The 16,905-nt window shown below is 46.6% G+C and overlaps 1 protein-coding gene across 6 annotated transcripts in view; it reads right to left on the bottom strand.

The window, feature by feature from the left end:
• The window catches only part of LOC139273762 (syntabulin-like), a 97,807-nt gene that overhangs the window by 39,450 nt on the left and 41,452 nt on the right, over window positions 1-16,905 (bottom strand). For all 6 annotated transcript variants that reach the window (XM_070890842.1, XM_070890871.1, XM_070890825.1 and 3 more), the window contains exon 4: window positions 8,396-8,498. In XM_070890842.1, coding sequence (XP_070746943.1) covers window positions 8,396-8,498 — 103 coding nt within the window. The remainder of the gene's footprint in view (window positions 1-8,395; window positions 8,499-16,905) is intronic.

The following is a 16,905-nucleotide window of genomic DNA, read 5'->3' as shown; positions in this document are numbered from 1 at the left end:
ACCCCCTGGGAGAGGCGGGTTGTTAATTACCATATGTTAATTGCTCTATTAGAACAATATTAACACACACTTTTGACTTTAACGTCGGGTCCACGGGTTTCCCAGAGTTCCTGAAATTCGCCACTGAAAGCAAGGCGAGTACACAGTGATAATTGAGGGGCTGAATCAATCTCAGGGAAACATCCCAATAAATACTCAGCACTCACAGCTGCTTTCTTACCTCCAATGAGAAAATGTTTGCTCACAGGACTTATGCTGAGAGTTTACTTTCTACATTTTGGAGGTTTGTTCTATCACATAAGGATGGCTGCTGCTTATGCTGCCTCTTATGGACCTCAGATGAGGACCAAGATGACCAGCAACAGCACTCACAGCAGCCTGCTGTGCTCAGACCTGTAGCTCCACAGGAAAGAGGGGAGCGGCAGAGAGGGGGGGGGGGGGGGGGGGGAGAGGCAGCGGGGGGGAGAGGCAGAGGGGGGGGAGGGGAAGAGGCAGAAGGGGGGGAGAGAAGGCAGAGAGGGGTGGGAGAGGCAGAGAGGGGGAGCGGCAGAGAGGGGGGGGGGAAGAGGCAGAGAGGGGACAGCAGAGTGGGGAACACCAGAGAGGTGCAGCTTGCAGGAGGCAATACCCACGAAACAGGGTCTACAGGCAGAGGCAGAGTTTCCTTGACATGTCTGATCACCAGTATCTCAGTAGTCTCAGGATGTCATGCCAGGTGGTGGCAGATGTCTGCCGCCTCCTAGAAGATGACTTGCTCACTGCTGGGCCCACGTCAAAGTCACCACCGCCTTCAACTTTGGATTCTGCTGGAGACATTTGCAGGATTTCCCAGCTGGCTGCGTACAATGCATAAGACAGGCGACTAATGGCTTGTTTGCTAGGACCGGCACTTATGTCAACTTTGCCACCAATGATGCCAGACAGAATGAGCGGGCGCTCGGCTTTGCGGCTCTGGTTGGCTTCCCACAGATGCAGGGTATCATGAACTGCACAAACGTAGCAAACCAAGCACTCCCAGATCTACCAGGAATATTCATCAACCGCAAGGGCTTCCACTCCAGCATTGTGCAACTGGTGTGCAACCACAAAGAGATGTTTATGCAGGTGTACGCAAGATTCCCGGGCAGCTGCCATGATGCTTTTGTCCTGCAGCAGTCCAAGCTCCCTGATCTCTTCAGACCCAGAAGCTGATTTAAGGGGTGACTGCTAGGCGACAAGGGATACCCACTGCAAACTTGCCACATGACACCTGTTAAAAACCTAACCACTGAAGCCCAACAGCATGACAATGAATGCCATATCACCACCAGATGTGTGATTGAACAGACCATTGGCATGATGAAGATGAGCTTCAGGTACCTGGACAGATCTGGAGGCGCCCTTCAGTACACACGAGTCGGGGTGTTCAGAATGGTCGTGGTGTGCTGCGCTCTGCACAACATCGAGCCTTAGAACTGCGGGAGGAACAAGGCGAAGAGCTCAGACCATCTTTGGACGATTCGGAAGGGGAGGAGGACGAAGAGGAGAAGTAGGAGGGTGATGAGGGAAATGCGCCTCCAGCTGCTCACATTTCTACCCAGGATGCCCTTATTAATGCAAGGTTCACTTAGGCTGCACCAGTGGACCCATATCACAAGGAAATGTGAATGTCATTCTTCTTGCTCCCCCCCAACAATGCCACTGACACAAAGCAGTCCTGCAACCAACCAACCACCCCTTGCACATCCCATTGGTCCCCATCAATTCATGTCCTCACATTCATCATCAGACAATTTAGAAAACCACTCGCCATCAGGCAACCAAGAATGGACAAGATGGGAAAGTGGTGGAAAAAAAACCCAATAAAGAGCAGAAGCTTATCAAAACATCATTTTCTCACAAACTCACGTGCATCTACAAAGCCGAACTCTTTTTCTGCTACTGCTACGGGGTGCAACCTGTGTGGCTTCTGCACGCTGCTCAGATCCCTGCTCTGACTGCTGAGATGCTTTTAGCCGATGTCCCCTGGGTGTTTGGGTGTTGGAGCCAATGAGGGTCCTGCCAAAGACCGACCCACCTGCACCTGTGCAGGGGCAGACTCGGCCATCGGGAGAGGAGGTAGCATGTCGGGCTATTGACTGAGGGGTGGAGGGGAGGGGGTGGCAATGGGTAGAAGCGCTTTAAGTAAAGTGCCCACCTCAATGATCCCTCTCGCCATCATCCCTCTCATGGTCCAGCCAGACTTTACTGCTACCACTGTGGTGGAGAACACGGTGCAGATCAGGGCAGCCCAGTAAGGCCAAGGCTAAGGTATCTGTCAACCTATTTAAGGTAGCAGACAAGGTGGCATCCAGAGTCTGCACAGTGATGTTGAAGGCGTGCATGGACTCATGTGATTGGAGCATTTGATCGACCATGGCACTGGCCATTCCATCCATGGAAGAAGGCATCATCATCTGTTCAAATTCATGAGGGGTCTAGTCAGAGTAAATAGAGAGAAACTGATCCCATTGACAGAAGGGTCGAGAACCAGAGGACACAGACTTAAGATGATTGGCAAATGAACCAAAGGCGACACGAGAAAAAACTTTATTACGCCACGAGTGGTTATGATCTGGAATGCACTGCCTGAAAGGGTGGTGGAGGCAGATTCAATCATGGCTTTCAAAAGGGGGTCGGATAAGTCCCCGAAGTAAAATAAACTGCTGGGGTACGGGGAAAGGATGGGGGAGTGGGACTAGCTGAAATGCTCTTGCAGAGAGCCGGCACAGGCTCGATGGGCGAATGGCCTCGTTCTGTGCTGTAACCATTCTATGGTTCTACGATCAGTAGCCTGCGATATCAAACCCCTTATGCTTGAGGTGGACTCCTCCAATCTCTCTGTAATTGTGTTGAGTGTGCTTTGAAGACCTGTCAGTGCATCACACATTGTCTGCTGCTGCTCAATGATTCGCCTCTTCATTGAAGGTGCCCGAGGTACAGCATCCCTGTCGAGCTGAGCAGAGCTTGGAGAGGGCTGTGCCCTTCGACACGGACTCTCCACTGCTGTCCCTGTCACCACCATCTGCTCTTGCTCACTAGTGAAGTGTAAGTCACCAGGTGAAAACCCAACTATCTGTCTAACTAGTCCCATCGAAGTGCGAGTATCTGAGCTGATGCATGGTCTGCATGAGTTCCATGACAGTGCACCCTCAGAAGGACCCAGCTCCTCCGAAGACCTATCGCCTGCCACGTCCACCAACTCCCGCTGCATGATTGAAGGCCCTGTGGAAGATAAAATACATGAATAAGTCATGGCAAGGTAAGAATGTTGCAAATTATCATGATGAAAGTGATCATATTTCACTCACTGTTGAAACCAAGTCAACATAACAGAGCGCTCTCTAGCAGGTGAGTGGCTATTATTTAATTGTGTCACCAGGTAGCTGAGAACTTCCCATTTCCGACAGCTAGGGTGCCATAACTCCACTGATCTCCAGTGCCTCCTTCTCTGCAGTTGTCAGCTGTATGATCTGTGGAGGGCCCCCTCCAGTTATAAGAACATAAGAATTCGGAACAGTAGTGGGCCATACGGCCCCTCAATCCTACTCCACTATTCAGTAAGATCATGGCTGATCTTCCCCCTCAACTCTACTTTCCCACCCGATCCCCATATCCTTTGAGTATATTCAACATCCAGAGCCCTTTGTGGTAGATAATTCCAAAGATTCATGATAAAAAATTCCTTCTCATCTGTCTTAAATGGCCGACCCTTATCCTGAGACTATGCCCCCTAGTTCTAGACTCTCCAGCCAGTGGAAACAACCTCTCAGCATCTACCCTGTCAATCCCCCTTAGAATCTTGTATGTTTCAATGAGATCACCTCTTGTTCTTCTAAACTCCAGAGAGTATAGGCCCAATCTACTTAAGCTCTCCTCATAGGACAACCCTCTCATCCAATCTAGTGAATCTATTGAATATTCATTGCACTGCCTCCCAGGTAAGTATATCCTTCCTCAGAGAAGGAGACCAGAACTGTACATAGTACTCCAGGTGTGGTCTCCACAAGGCCCTGTACAACTGTAGCAAGACTTCCTTACTCTTGTACTCCAACCCCCTTGCAATAAAAGCCAACATGCCATTTGCCTTCCTAATTGCTTGCTGTACCTGCATGTTAACTGTGTTTCCTGTACGAGGACACCTAACTCTCTCTGAACACTAACATTTAATAATTTCTCACCATTTAAAAAGTATTCTGTGTTTCTATACTTCCTACCAAAATGAATACCCTCACATTTCCCCACACTATACGCCACCTGCTACCTTATTGCCCACTCACTTAACCTGTCTATATACCTTTGCAGGTTCTTTGTGTCCTCCTCACAGCTTACTTTCCCATCTAGCTTTATATTGTCAGCAAACTTGGATACATAGCACTCGGTTCCTTCTATATTAATTAAGTCATTAATATAGATTGTAAATAGCTGAGGCCCCAGCACTGATCCTTGAGGCACCCCACTAGTTACAGCCTGGCAACCTGAAAATGATCCATTTATTCCATTTTCTGTCCATTAACCAATCCTCTATCCATGCTAATATATTACCCCCAACCCCATGAGTCCTTATCGTGAGTAGCAACTTTTTATGTGGCACCTTCTCTGCTTCTCCCTTTGTTCTGTGTTCTCTTCTTCTGCAAGGATGGAAAGAAGAGACATATGAGTGAGTGTAATGATATGTGATCATCCGATGGATGGAGTGCATTTGGTGATGGTGACTATGAGGGAGAGGCATGACATTACATAAGGATGAGGGTGAGTGGTCGTGGTGGCTGGATAGATGGGGATGTGAGGAAGTGAATATAAAACGAAGGATCGGTCGGCACCTGAAAGCCCAGTGGCTGTGAAGGGTGACATGACGGAGTAGGCTTGAGAAGGCAGAATGACAGGACGGGGTAATGCACATAGCAGGGTGTAGGTTCATGTGGCACTGTGCTTACCTTTCCTGCCTTGCTTTGGTCATTAAACCACTTTCTGCATTGAATCCAGGAGATTGCACCACGCTCCTGTTGCTGACCTCCTTCGAAACCTCCAACCACGCCTTCTTTGTCTCAGCAGCAGGCTTCTTCCTCCCATTTCTGGGGAAGAGTATCTCTCTCCAGCTCCTCACAGCCTCCAGCAGCACATCCAAAGAGGTGTACGTGAAGCTGTGCACAGCCGTTGCCCATCTCGACTCCATTGCAACACTTCCAGTTCTCTGATAGCCCACTGCAACGCCTTCAACTTGCATGTTTGGATTATCCCTTTATATACTGGAGTTCTGATTGCATCATGCGGCCACATAATGCACAGGCCGCTGATTGAATGGGAATCCCGGAAGGAAAATTATAATAAAGTGGCTTAGTTAAAAAGCCTCTGACAGTCACGCTTAAAATATTTCCGGATTTCCCATATGCTATAGGACCCCACCCCCACCGCTCCAAGCAACTCTGGACATTAAAATCCAGCCTGTTGTTGTGTTCTGACTAAAGTTAACATTCAAATCATTCATCTTTTTTCATTACAGACACTGATGGATCTGTTGTATATTCCCAGCAATTGCCATTTAATTGATGATGGTGATTAAGTAGAGCTTCGGTGACATAATGAATGGGATAATGAATAGCCTACATTCCCATTTGTGTCGTTACTGGAATGAATGTTCATAATGCCGCATTTGGGTACATTTTTGATATAATATCTGCTCCCAGGCAGCCACTGATGGCAGTTCTAAAACATATAAAACAGGGTAACAATTGTTGACCAGGGTACATCATAAACGTCCAGATAATTCCCCATCTAAAAGTGTGGAATTAAGAGGCAATTCAAAAGTATGCGCTTACTTTTAAAAGGCTTGAAATCTTCAATCAGTTGCATAATACTGTATTAATGGGCTCAATTTTCCCCAAAGCATTTTTTTGGCGTAGTTGAAGAGTTAAGCCCGATTTTTTGTGGCCCAAGTACGCAAAAAAAAGTGTTGTAAGTTTCCCCTTGGGATCTCTTCATTTTGGCGTGACCTAACTCGAGGGGATTGGAGCCTTGATCTGTGCCAAAAAGATCAGGTTGCCATGGTAACCACGCATAGGTGCATTCTCCTGCTGGTGCGTTCTCCCAGCCCTAGCCCTGACCGAAGGGCTTGCCGGTGTGTTCTCCTGTCGGTGTGTTCTCCCGTCCCCAGCCCTGGCCAAAGGGCTTGTCGGTGTGTTCTCCTGTCGGTGTGTTCTCCCGCCCCTAGCCCTGGCCGAAGGGCTTGCCGGTGCGTTCTCCTGTCGGTGTGTTCTCCCGCCCCTAGCCCTGACCGAAGGCTTGCCGGTGCGTTCTCCTGTCGGTGTGTTCTCCCGCCCCTAGCCCTGGCCGAAGGGCTTGCCGGTGTGTTCTCCTGTCGGTACGTTCTCCCGCCCCTAGCCCTGGCCGAAGGGCTTGCCGGTGTGTTCTCCTGTCGGTGTGTTCTCCCGTCCCCAGCCCTGACCGAAGGGCTTGCCGGTGTGTTCTCCCGTCGGTGTGTTCTCCCGGCCCCAGCCCTGACCGAAGGGCTTGCCGGTGCGTTCTCCTGTCGGTGCGTTCTCCCGCCCCTAGCCCTGACCGAAGGCTTGCCGGTGCGTTCTCCTGTCGGTACGTTCTCCCGGCCCCAGCCCTGACCGAAGGGCTTGCCGGTGTGTTCTCCTGTCGGTGTGTTCTCCCGGCCCCAGCCCTGACCGAAGGGCTTGCCGGTGAGTTCTCCTGCCTGCCGGTGCATTCTCTGGGTTCTTCTGCCTGCCGATGCGTACTCCTACCAGTGAGTTCTCCCGGCCGAGTGGCCTCCTGCACCGGCCGGCCCGGCCTGCTGACTTCCCCGGCCGAGTATGAAGGCAGGACTTAAGTTTTATTTTTTATTATTTATTTATTTTAAAAAAAATTATTATTGATGGTTTTTATGCTTCATGAATGTTGTTGAGAAGATGTTTAGTGCTTTTCAAGGTCCTCTCCGCTTCCCTTCCACCCCCATCTCTGGCTACCTGCGCTGATTTCTTAACTGTCCACAAGGGTTTTCTGTGCGTCCACAAGTGGCCACATACGCTGGCCTAAGTTAGTTTGGAGCAACTATTAGCTGTCCAAACTGGCTTAAATGGCCAAAACAGGCGTAGGTGGCTGGTAACGCCTCCTTTTGAACAAAAAACTAAACTTAAAAAAAATCCTAACTAACACTGGCGCAAATTAAATGTGCAGAATGGGGATTTTTGAGATACCCCAGAAAAATCAAGTTGCTCAAAAAAAAACAAAGCAACTCCTGGGCAAATTTGAGTCCTTAGTAACTACATAACCTTGTCAAAGCCTTACACATTTTGGTTTCCACCTATTAGAATACTCATGTCTTTAGTTAGTTATGATACACTGACAGTTAAGTGGCAAAATTCCCTGTCCTTTATACTTAACTTATTACATTTGCTACATAACAGATAATCAATTTACTTCTGAATATATCACTTTAATCTTAGCTCCACCGAAATGTCACACAGCAAAAAGTATCAGTGCTGGATATATATTTAAAAACTAGTAAAAGAAATTTAAAATCCATAGCAAAATCTCTGGTTATAGATGTGTGTGAATATCTTACCGTATTTGGTAAATTAGTAAATTTGTATCAATCTCATTGTACAAAGAGAGAGGGTAATTTTTACCTCGTCACCCGGTTGACAAATGAGCACTGTCAATCAGCCATCCATTATAGAAAACACCCAATTTTCATTTGATTTCCTGACCCGCAACGCTAGTTTTAAGTTCCAGCAGCAAGTTGAAAATTACCCCCAAAATGCTAAAATACAACAATAAACTAAAGACTAACTCAAGAAAAAAATCTTTGGGGAATGTTTCATTGCAGAAACTTCAAAGTTTTTCCTAAGTTACTTTGTAAAAAGAGCATCTAGGGAAGCAGTCTGATAGCTGAGCCTGACAGATGTTTTCATCTACAGTTCCCTATGAACTAAGCCTCCTAAATGCCCTACTAAGATTGGAAATGGCAGAAGCTGGGCACTGTTCCACACAAAGAGAGCAAACAAAACTCTGGTACAACTCTGACTAGCTCGATTTGGATAACATTACTTGTCAACTCTCCCAAAGTTAAAGTATACAGTATGTATAGGATGTCCTAAAAGGGGAGCATACAAATAACCTGACCTTTTATATTAATTTCACTTTTCAATCAAAATGAAGGCAATTATCGATGTAGAACCTTTATCAAATCATCGATTAAGCAGCCAAATTTTCACATCAACTAGTTTGTAAGCAAAGTGGGAAAATGGATGCTTGCTGTACAACTGAGTTTCTAACTGAATTTTGCAAGGATTAATTTTCTTCTTCTATGCGAATAGACCTGTGATGCACTGATCATCGCGTTAGTTTTTAAAAAGAAAGCAAGGCCTACCTGCGAGAAGCCGAGCTCCGCTTGCTCCCTGCACTGGACATAAGACCTTCAGGTGCTGAGATGCTGCCTGTGCTGCTGGAAGAACTAAAGTCAGCTTCACTGCCTGTATACAAGAACAAAAAGGCATTTAAAAAAAATTCACAGTTCAGGTGAAAGCGCAAACACTATCACAAATTATGTAGTCGAGTTTCCCGCATTTGGAGAAATCGCAGATGTCAGCAGTGGATTAGCATCAACCTGGGAGAACTTCCATGCACACACATAAGTAAAGTTAAACATAGCACTTCAGGGCAATTCCAATCTATATTAAAACAAAGCTAAATTGACATTTACAAATTTAGTTTGAAATGAAAATAAATCATCTTATCTTTTAGATTTAAACTGAAACTAATTAAATTATACACATCCTATATAATGCGCAGCTATACGATCAGAATACAGATCTGTGGCTGAACAAAACTGGCTGTGACTTTTCAAATCATCCATCAAAAGCTGCTTTGACTTAATCTGCCAATAGCAGGTTGTCATCAAGATGATAGTGAGACACAATCAAATCTACTTAGTGGAGATCAGCTCTAATTACATAAATAGATCACATTCAAGTACATCATTTACTGTGAGTGATTGTATGCACTCGTGCAGTACAACCTCTGTTACAGCACTAACATTGCTGTCAGCCATTCTACATTCACTCTCGCTGATGAGGTTATTGTCCTCCAGCATTCTTAACCAGCTTCTTATTGTCACCTGCAGCAGAGATCAAGAAAACTGCACCAAATACAGCACAAGAAAACCCTCTTCTGTTATTATAGATTTTGATTGGACCAGACCCCAAAAAACAGAAAGCTGCAATTAAAGATTAAATTAATAATAATTCAAGTTGCAACATGGATGCTACTGCAAACCCAGCATCTACAAGAATCAACCTCCTGAATTTGGTTTACAGAACATGTATGGACATGAAAAGTAGCCTCTAGGGATTAGGCTTTATGTTCTAATTAATTATGAAGTGCCAGAATATATTTTTCTAAGGGGAGGGGCATTGGAAAGGGAGGTGGACGGGAAGAGGTGAGGAGAGAAAGTCAGAATCACTTTCTCAGCATTGTCCATCATGTCCAGGCAGTATTATAAATTAAAGCCAGTTTTATACTGGCGCTGTTTTAATTTGGACTTTAGCAAACTGGTATTGTGAACAAATTGCTGGCATTTGTTCTTATCCTGGAGGCAGACTCATAAACCCACAAAAAAGTTGTGTCTATAAATTTGTTCCTGGGATAAAGGAGCCAGATTTAATAATGTAAATCTCAGATGTCGGTTTATGGACACTGTTACCTGGAATCCAAACGAAGAAAGCACCAACATAAAAGCAGCTTATATACAGCTGAAAGAACACTGGCAACAATGGTGGAAGCCAATAAAAAGCACACACTAAAACAATTTTACAAACGAAAAGTAATTGCAGATGGCAAGACTAAAGGCAGCTTATTTTGAACTCCCATTCGAACAACCAAATAAGAAACAGCTGCGCTGTGAAATCTTATGCAAAAAAAGAATAAAGAATCCAAATCAGGGCAAAATGAACACGTATATAATAATGCAATACCATCTCCTAACTTCAAGCAAAGCAATTCACACGATCCTAGTGAAAACTTGACTTAGCTTCAAATTTATACTCAACTGTCATTTAGATTTATATCTGATGAACATCGAAAACTGTAGTGAAATCTACAACTAATCCAAACAGACTAAAAACAATCTACAATCTGTCCTCGTTCATTCCGTCCAGGTTCACTGAGCTCAGTTTGGGTGGTTGAACATTACATCCTGGTACCAACAGCACCAATGATAATGATTTTCCTTGTTAGTACATCACAAAACAGATGTTACAATGTGTACCCTTGTTTTGTCTGTATCAGTATAATTCTACCCAGTAAATGGGGCATGGAATTAATATATTAAACTTCATGCTACATGAGTTGCATTGGTTGGTCAAAATACTTTCCAGGAAAAGTTAGTGGTTAAGTATTGAAATGATCAGATTCAACAAAGTATTTTTTGTTTGAATTATGACTCATATCTGAAGATTGACAATGACTATGCAAAAATTACTGAGCTACAACGTCCTGACCTCTCCTGACTGGAGGAGATGGTAATAGATAGCATATGGTGAATTTTAAAATGGAGTAATTATGTGAAAACAAATTTGCAAAGGAGACTCCAGAAACAGAATATTTGCTGAATGATTTTATTGATTGTACATTCGGTATCACAATAGCATACAGGTGGAGGCAAGAACATAAGAACAAAAGAAATAGGAGCAGGAGTCGGCCATTTGGCCCCTTGAGCCTGCTCCGCCATTCAATAAGATTATGGCTGATCTGATCTTGGCTTCAACTTCACTTCCCCGCCTACTCTCTGTTATGTATCTGTAAAGCATGCACTCCCATGTTCCACCACCAGGGAGTGCATCCCCTGAAGTCCCAAGGGATCACAGCCCCTAAGGCCTGTTCCTCACTCTGGAGTGTCTTAATAAAGACTGAGGTCACTGTTACTTTAACCTCCCTGTGTGCAGTCTCATCTATGTTAGGAATACAATAACTGGCGACGAGTATACGAATCCAACGCAAAGATGCAGCAAACTGTGGGCATCCTGGAGAAGTTCTTGGAGGGTGAGGATTGGGAAGCCTATGTCGAACGGCTAGACCAGTACTTTGTAGCCAATGAGCTGGATGGAGAAGGAAGCGCTGCAAAAAGGAGAGCAGTCCTCCTCACAGTCTGCAGGACACTGACCTACAGCCTCATGAAGAATCTTCTGGCTCTGATGAAACCCACAAATAAGTCGTATGAGGAGCTGTGTACACTGGTTCGGGAGAATCTGAATCCGAGGGAGAGCGTGCTGATGGCGTGGTATCGGTTCTACACGTGCCAGCGATCTGAAGGTCAGGAAGTGGCGAGCTACGTCGCCGAGCTAAAGCGACTTGCAGGACAATGTGAGTTTGATGGCTACCTGGAGCAAATGCTCAGAGACATTTTTGTACTGGGCATTGGCACAATACCATCCTACGAAAACGTTTGACTGTAGAGACACCGACTCTCAGTAAGGCCTTTACGATAGCACAGGCGTTAACACCAAGTAAATCTCTCAGCACACAAGTGCTAGCAATGTTCATAAATTAACTGGAACTGTGTTTGCGAGCAGAAATGTACAGGGCAGAAACCACGAGTCTGCAACTGCCAGCAAGTCTCAGGTGACCCAGATGACTCAGAGTCGGCAACAAAGGATGAATGCAAGACAATTCACGCCTTGTTGGCGTTGTGGAGGCTTCCATTCAGCCTATTCATGCCGCTTCAAAGGGTATGTTTGCAAGAGCACCTCCAACGAGCTTGCAGACGAGCTGCAAGCTCTGCAAAACCTGCTAACCACCACATGGCAGAGGAAGATCGGTCCATGGTGGATCAAAGCAATTTCGAGCCTGAGAGAGAGGAGGCAGATGCTGAAGTACACAGGGTGCACACATTTTTGACGAAATGTCAAACTGAATGGTTTACCCGTAGCCATGGAACTGGACACTGGCGCTAGCCAATCCATCATGAGTAAAAAGATGTTTCAGAGACTGTGGTGCAACAAGGCACTCAGACCAACCCTGAGCCCCATCCACACGAAACTGAGGAAGTATACCAAAGAGCTCATCACTGTCTTGGGCAGCGCCATGGTCAAGGTCACCTACGAGGGCACGGTGCATGAACTGCCATTCTGGATTGTCTGGGCGATGGCCCCACACTGCTTGGAAGGAGCTGGCTGGGCAAAATCCGCTGGAACTGGGATGACATCCGAGCGCTATCACATGTCAATGAGGCTTCATGTACCCAGGTTCTCAACAAATTTCCTTCCCTTTTTGAGCCAGGCATTGGAAACTTTTCCGGGACGAAGGTGCGGATCCACTTGGTCCCAGAAGCATGATCCTGTTCACCACAAGGCGCGAGCGGTACCTCACATAAGGGTGAGAGAGGAAATCGAGCTGAACAGGCTGCAACATGAGGGCATCATCTCCCCAGTGGAATTCAGCAAGTGGGCTAGCCCGATTGTTCCAGTACTCAAAAGTGATGGCACGGTCAGGATTTGCGGCAATTATAAAGTAACTATTAATCGTTTCTCGCTACAGGCCCAATACCCGCTACATAAGGCAGACGACCTATTTGCGACGCTGGCAGGAGGCAAGATGTTCACCAAGCTCGACCTGACTTCGGCCTACATGACGCAGGAGCCGGAGGAGTCTATGAAGGGCCTCACCTGCATCAACACGCACAAGGGACTGTTCATCTACAACAGATGCCCCTTTGGAATTCGGTCGGCTGCAGCGATCTTCCAGAGAAACATGGAGAGCCTACTCAAGTCGGTACCACGCACGGTGGTTTTTTGGGACGACATATTGGTCACGGGTCGGGACACCGTCGAGCACCTACAAAACCTGGAGGAGGTTCTCCAGCGACTGGATCACGTAGGGCTGCGGCTGAAGAGGTCAAAATGCGTCTTCATGGCAACAGAAGTGGAGCTTTTGGGGAGAAAGATCGCAACGGACGGCATTCGGCCCACAGACGCCAAGACAGAGGCTATCAGGAACACGCCCAGGCCATAGAATGTCACGGAGCTACGGTCGTTCTTGGGACTCCTCACTGTTTTGGTAACTTCCTTTCGGGGTTAAGCACCCTTTTAGAGCCCCTACATGTGTTATTGCGTAAAGGTGAGCACTGGGTATGGGGAAAAATACCAAGTAATTGCTTTTGAGAAAACCAGAAACATTTTATGCTCCAAAAAGCTGCTTGTATTGTGTAACCCGTGTAAAACACTTGTGCCACCATGTGACGCGTCGTAGTACGGAGTCGGGTGTGTATTACAAAAAGTTAACGTTGCGGGGAAGTTGCAACCTGTCGCCTATGCCTCCAGGAGCTTGTCTGAGGCCGAGAGGGCCTACAGCATGATTGCGAAAGAGGCATTAGTGTGTGTGTTCAGGGTAAAGAAACTGCATCAGTACCTGTTTGGCCTCAAATTTGAGCTGGAAACCGATCACAAGCCCCTCATATCCCTGTTCGCTGAAAACAAGGGAATAAATACTAATGCCTCAGCCCGGATACAAAGGTGGGCACTCGCGCTATCAGCGTATAACTATACCATCTGCCACAGACCAAGCACCGAGAACTGTGCGGATGCTCTCAGTCGGCTACCATTGCCCACCACGGGGGTGGAAATGGCACAGCCTGCAAACTTGTTGACGGTGCGCAGCCCGCAGACTTGTTGATGGTCATGGAAGCGTTTGAAAATGATAACTCACGTGTCACGGCCCGCCAGATTAGGACTTAGACCAGCCAAGATCCTCTGCTGTCCCTAGTAAAAAACTGTGTACTGCATGGGAGTTGGCCAGCATCCCCGTTGAAATGTAAGAGCTAATTAAGCCGTTCCAGCGGCGAAAGGACGAGCTGTCCATTCAGGCAGACTGCCTGTTGTCGGGTAACCGCGTAGTGCTACCCAAAAAGGGCAGGGAGATGTTCATCTCGGATCTCCACAGCACACACCTGGGTATAGTAATGATAAAAGCGATAGCCAGATTCCATGTGTGGTGGCCCGGTATCGACTCTGACTTAAGAGTCCTGTGTACGGCAATGCAGCGTGTGTGCTCAGTTGAGCAACGCGCCTAGAGAGGCACCACTAAGTTTGTGGTCCTGGCCCTCCAGACCATGGTCGAGGATCCATGTCGACTATGCGGGCCCGTTTCTCGGTAAAATGTTCCTGGTGGTGGTGGATGCTTTTTCAAAATGGATTGAATGTGAAATAATGTCGGGAAGCACCGCCACCGCCACCATTGAAAGCTTGAGGGCCATGTTTGCCACCCACGGCCTGCCTGACATACTGGTCAGTGACAACGGGCCATGTTTCACCAGTGCCGAATTTAAAGAATTCATGACCCGCAATGGGATCAAACATGTCACCTCGGCCCCGTTTAAACCAGCCTTCAATGGGCAGGCAGAGCGGGCAGTACAAACAATCAAACAGAGCCTTAAACGAGTCACAGAAGGCTCACTCCAAACCCGCCTGTCCCGAGTACTGCTCAGCTACCGCATGAGACCCCACTCGCTCACAGGGGTGCCCCCGGCTGAGATACTCATGAAAAGGACACTTAAAACCAGACTCTCGCTGGTTCACCCCAACCTGCATGATCAGGTTGAGAGCAGGCAGCAACAACAACGATGGTCATGCCACTGTGTCACAGGAAGTTGATCTGAATGACCCTGTGTATGTGCTAAACTATGGACATGGTCCCAAGTGGATCGCGGGCACACTGATAGCTAAAGAAGGGAGTAGGGTGTTTGTAGTCAAACTAGACAATGCACAAATTTGAAGAAAGCACCTGAACCAAACGAGGCTGCGGTTCACATACTGCCCTGAACAACCCACAGCAGACACCACCTTTTTCGAGCCCACAACACACACCCAAAGGATCAACGACACCACGCCGGACCAGGAAATCGAACCCATCACGCCCAACAGCCCAATAAGGCCAGGCTCACCCAGCAGCCCTGCAGGGCCAACAACACGCCAGCCCAGCGAGGGCACAGCCAACACACCAGAACAGACATTTGTACCGAGGCGGTCCACCAGGGAAACAAAGGCTCCCGACCGCCTCACCTTGTAAATAATTTTCACTTTGACTTTGGCGGGGAGTGATGTTGTGCATCTGTAAAGCATGCACTCCCATGTTCCGCCACCAGGGAGCGCATCCCCTGAAGTCCCAAGGGATCCCAGCATCCCTTGGGAGCACTGTATATAAGCCGGCCCCTAAGGCCTGTTCCTCACTCTGGAGTGTCTTAATAAAGACTGAGGTCACTGTTACTTTAACCTCCCTGTGTGCAGTCTCATCTGTGTTAGGAACACAATACTCCCCATAACCCTTGACTCCCTTATCTTTCAATAACATCCCAAAACCTCTCCATCGCTTACAAGGCACACGTTAGGAGGGTGACAGAATATTTTCTACTTGCCTGGATGGGAGCAGCTGCAACATCACTCAAGAAGGTAAACACCATCCAGCCTAAGGCAGGCTGCTGCATTAGCACCAGCTTACATAGCCACTCCCTCCACTACCGGTGCACTACGGTTGCAATGTGTACAATTTACGAGGTACATGCAACAACCCACCAAGGCTTCTTTGACTACACCTCAAACCCATAACCACCTGGAGGGAACACCAACCAGACACAGAACCCCTCCATCGCTGGATCAAAATCCTAGAACTCACTACTTTGAGTACCTTCACCACATGGCCTGCAGCAGTTCAAGGCAGTTCACCACTATTTTCATGGGCAATAAATTCTGGTCTTCCTAGCAGCACCCGTATCAAGAATTTTAAAAATGTTATAAAAGGTCACTTTTTGTATCATCATTGGATTTTTCCAGCTAAGACAACTCCAATTAAAACAAACATCTCATGATTTGACTCCAGCGGTTGCCCAACACCAGAAAAATATCTGCCCAACTCAGCATTTAATTTCCTGCATTTAATGGGTTGAGTTCAGAATGTCCACACTACCTTACTGAGAATTCCACAGGCAAAGTGGTATGAGAAGCATTGTTATTTGCTTTCCAAGACTATTTTAAGATACAGAATAGAGACTTACAGCATAAAATTGGCCCTTAAATTCCGTTCGAGCTCTTCCCGTGGGCAAACGACAGAAAAAGAGAAAAAAGATGCGTACTTACCTATTGCTGCTGCGCCCGTTGGAACTCCCGAGCCTGAGGCCTCTCGTGACTGCGTGTCGCAGTGCGTGCACGTGGGGATGTGCGCAGGCCGGTAGCTGGTGACAGCAGCTAATCAGGTGTAGTGTAGGTTCTCATTCATAGTAATAGGTGTTCCGTAAGTCCGGAACTCCTATTACTATGAAAGAGAAACCTCCCACAAACACCCAAAACACAATAAAAAATAGAAAATAAACTACATATTTAACATTCATTTAAATTAAAGTTGTTATAAAAAAATATATTTTCCTGACTTTTTAAAAGGTTTTTTTAATTAAGCCTTAAAATAAACTTACCGTAGTGGGGAGGGTTTTTAACAATAAAATGTGTTTTTATAACTTTATTTTAAAATGTTTTTGTGTATTTTTAAACACTGGCGCCTGTAAAAGTAGGCAATACGCCTGCTTTTTCAGGCACAAGATTTTAAAGGACATTTGCAGGTTAAGATATTCGTAAATATCGGAAATCTTGCCCTGCAAGTGTCCTCGCTCCCGAGATGCGTATGCGCATTGCACACTGAAAACTTGCTTTTCCGATGCCTTCTCGGGTCCGTAGAAACTTCGGACGGACCCGGGACATCGGAATTTCAGGGTCATTGTATTTCTGCTATAAACATGGAGTTCTGGTTTAAGCATTAGCAACTCAAGGATCTTCCAATGGTTCAGTGGGCATTTATACAGAATATAGCTGAACTGTAAAGACAGAATTATATAGTACATTG

The sequence above is a fragment of the Pristiophorus japonicus genome, chromosome 1, assembly GCF_044704955.1.
Source record: "Pristiophorus japonicus isolate sPriJap1 chromosome 1, sPriJap1.hap1, whole genome shotgun sequence".
In the NCBI taxonomy this organism is placed as follows: Eukaryota; Metazoa; Chordata; class Chondrichthyes; family Pristiophoridae; genus Pristiophorus; species Pristiophorus japonicus.
The sequence above is the reverse complement of the archived record's forward strand: the minus strand, read 5'-3'. Positions and strand labels throughout refer to the sequence as shown.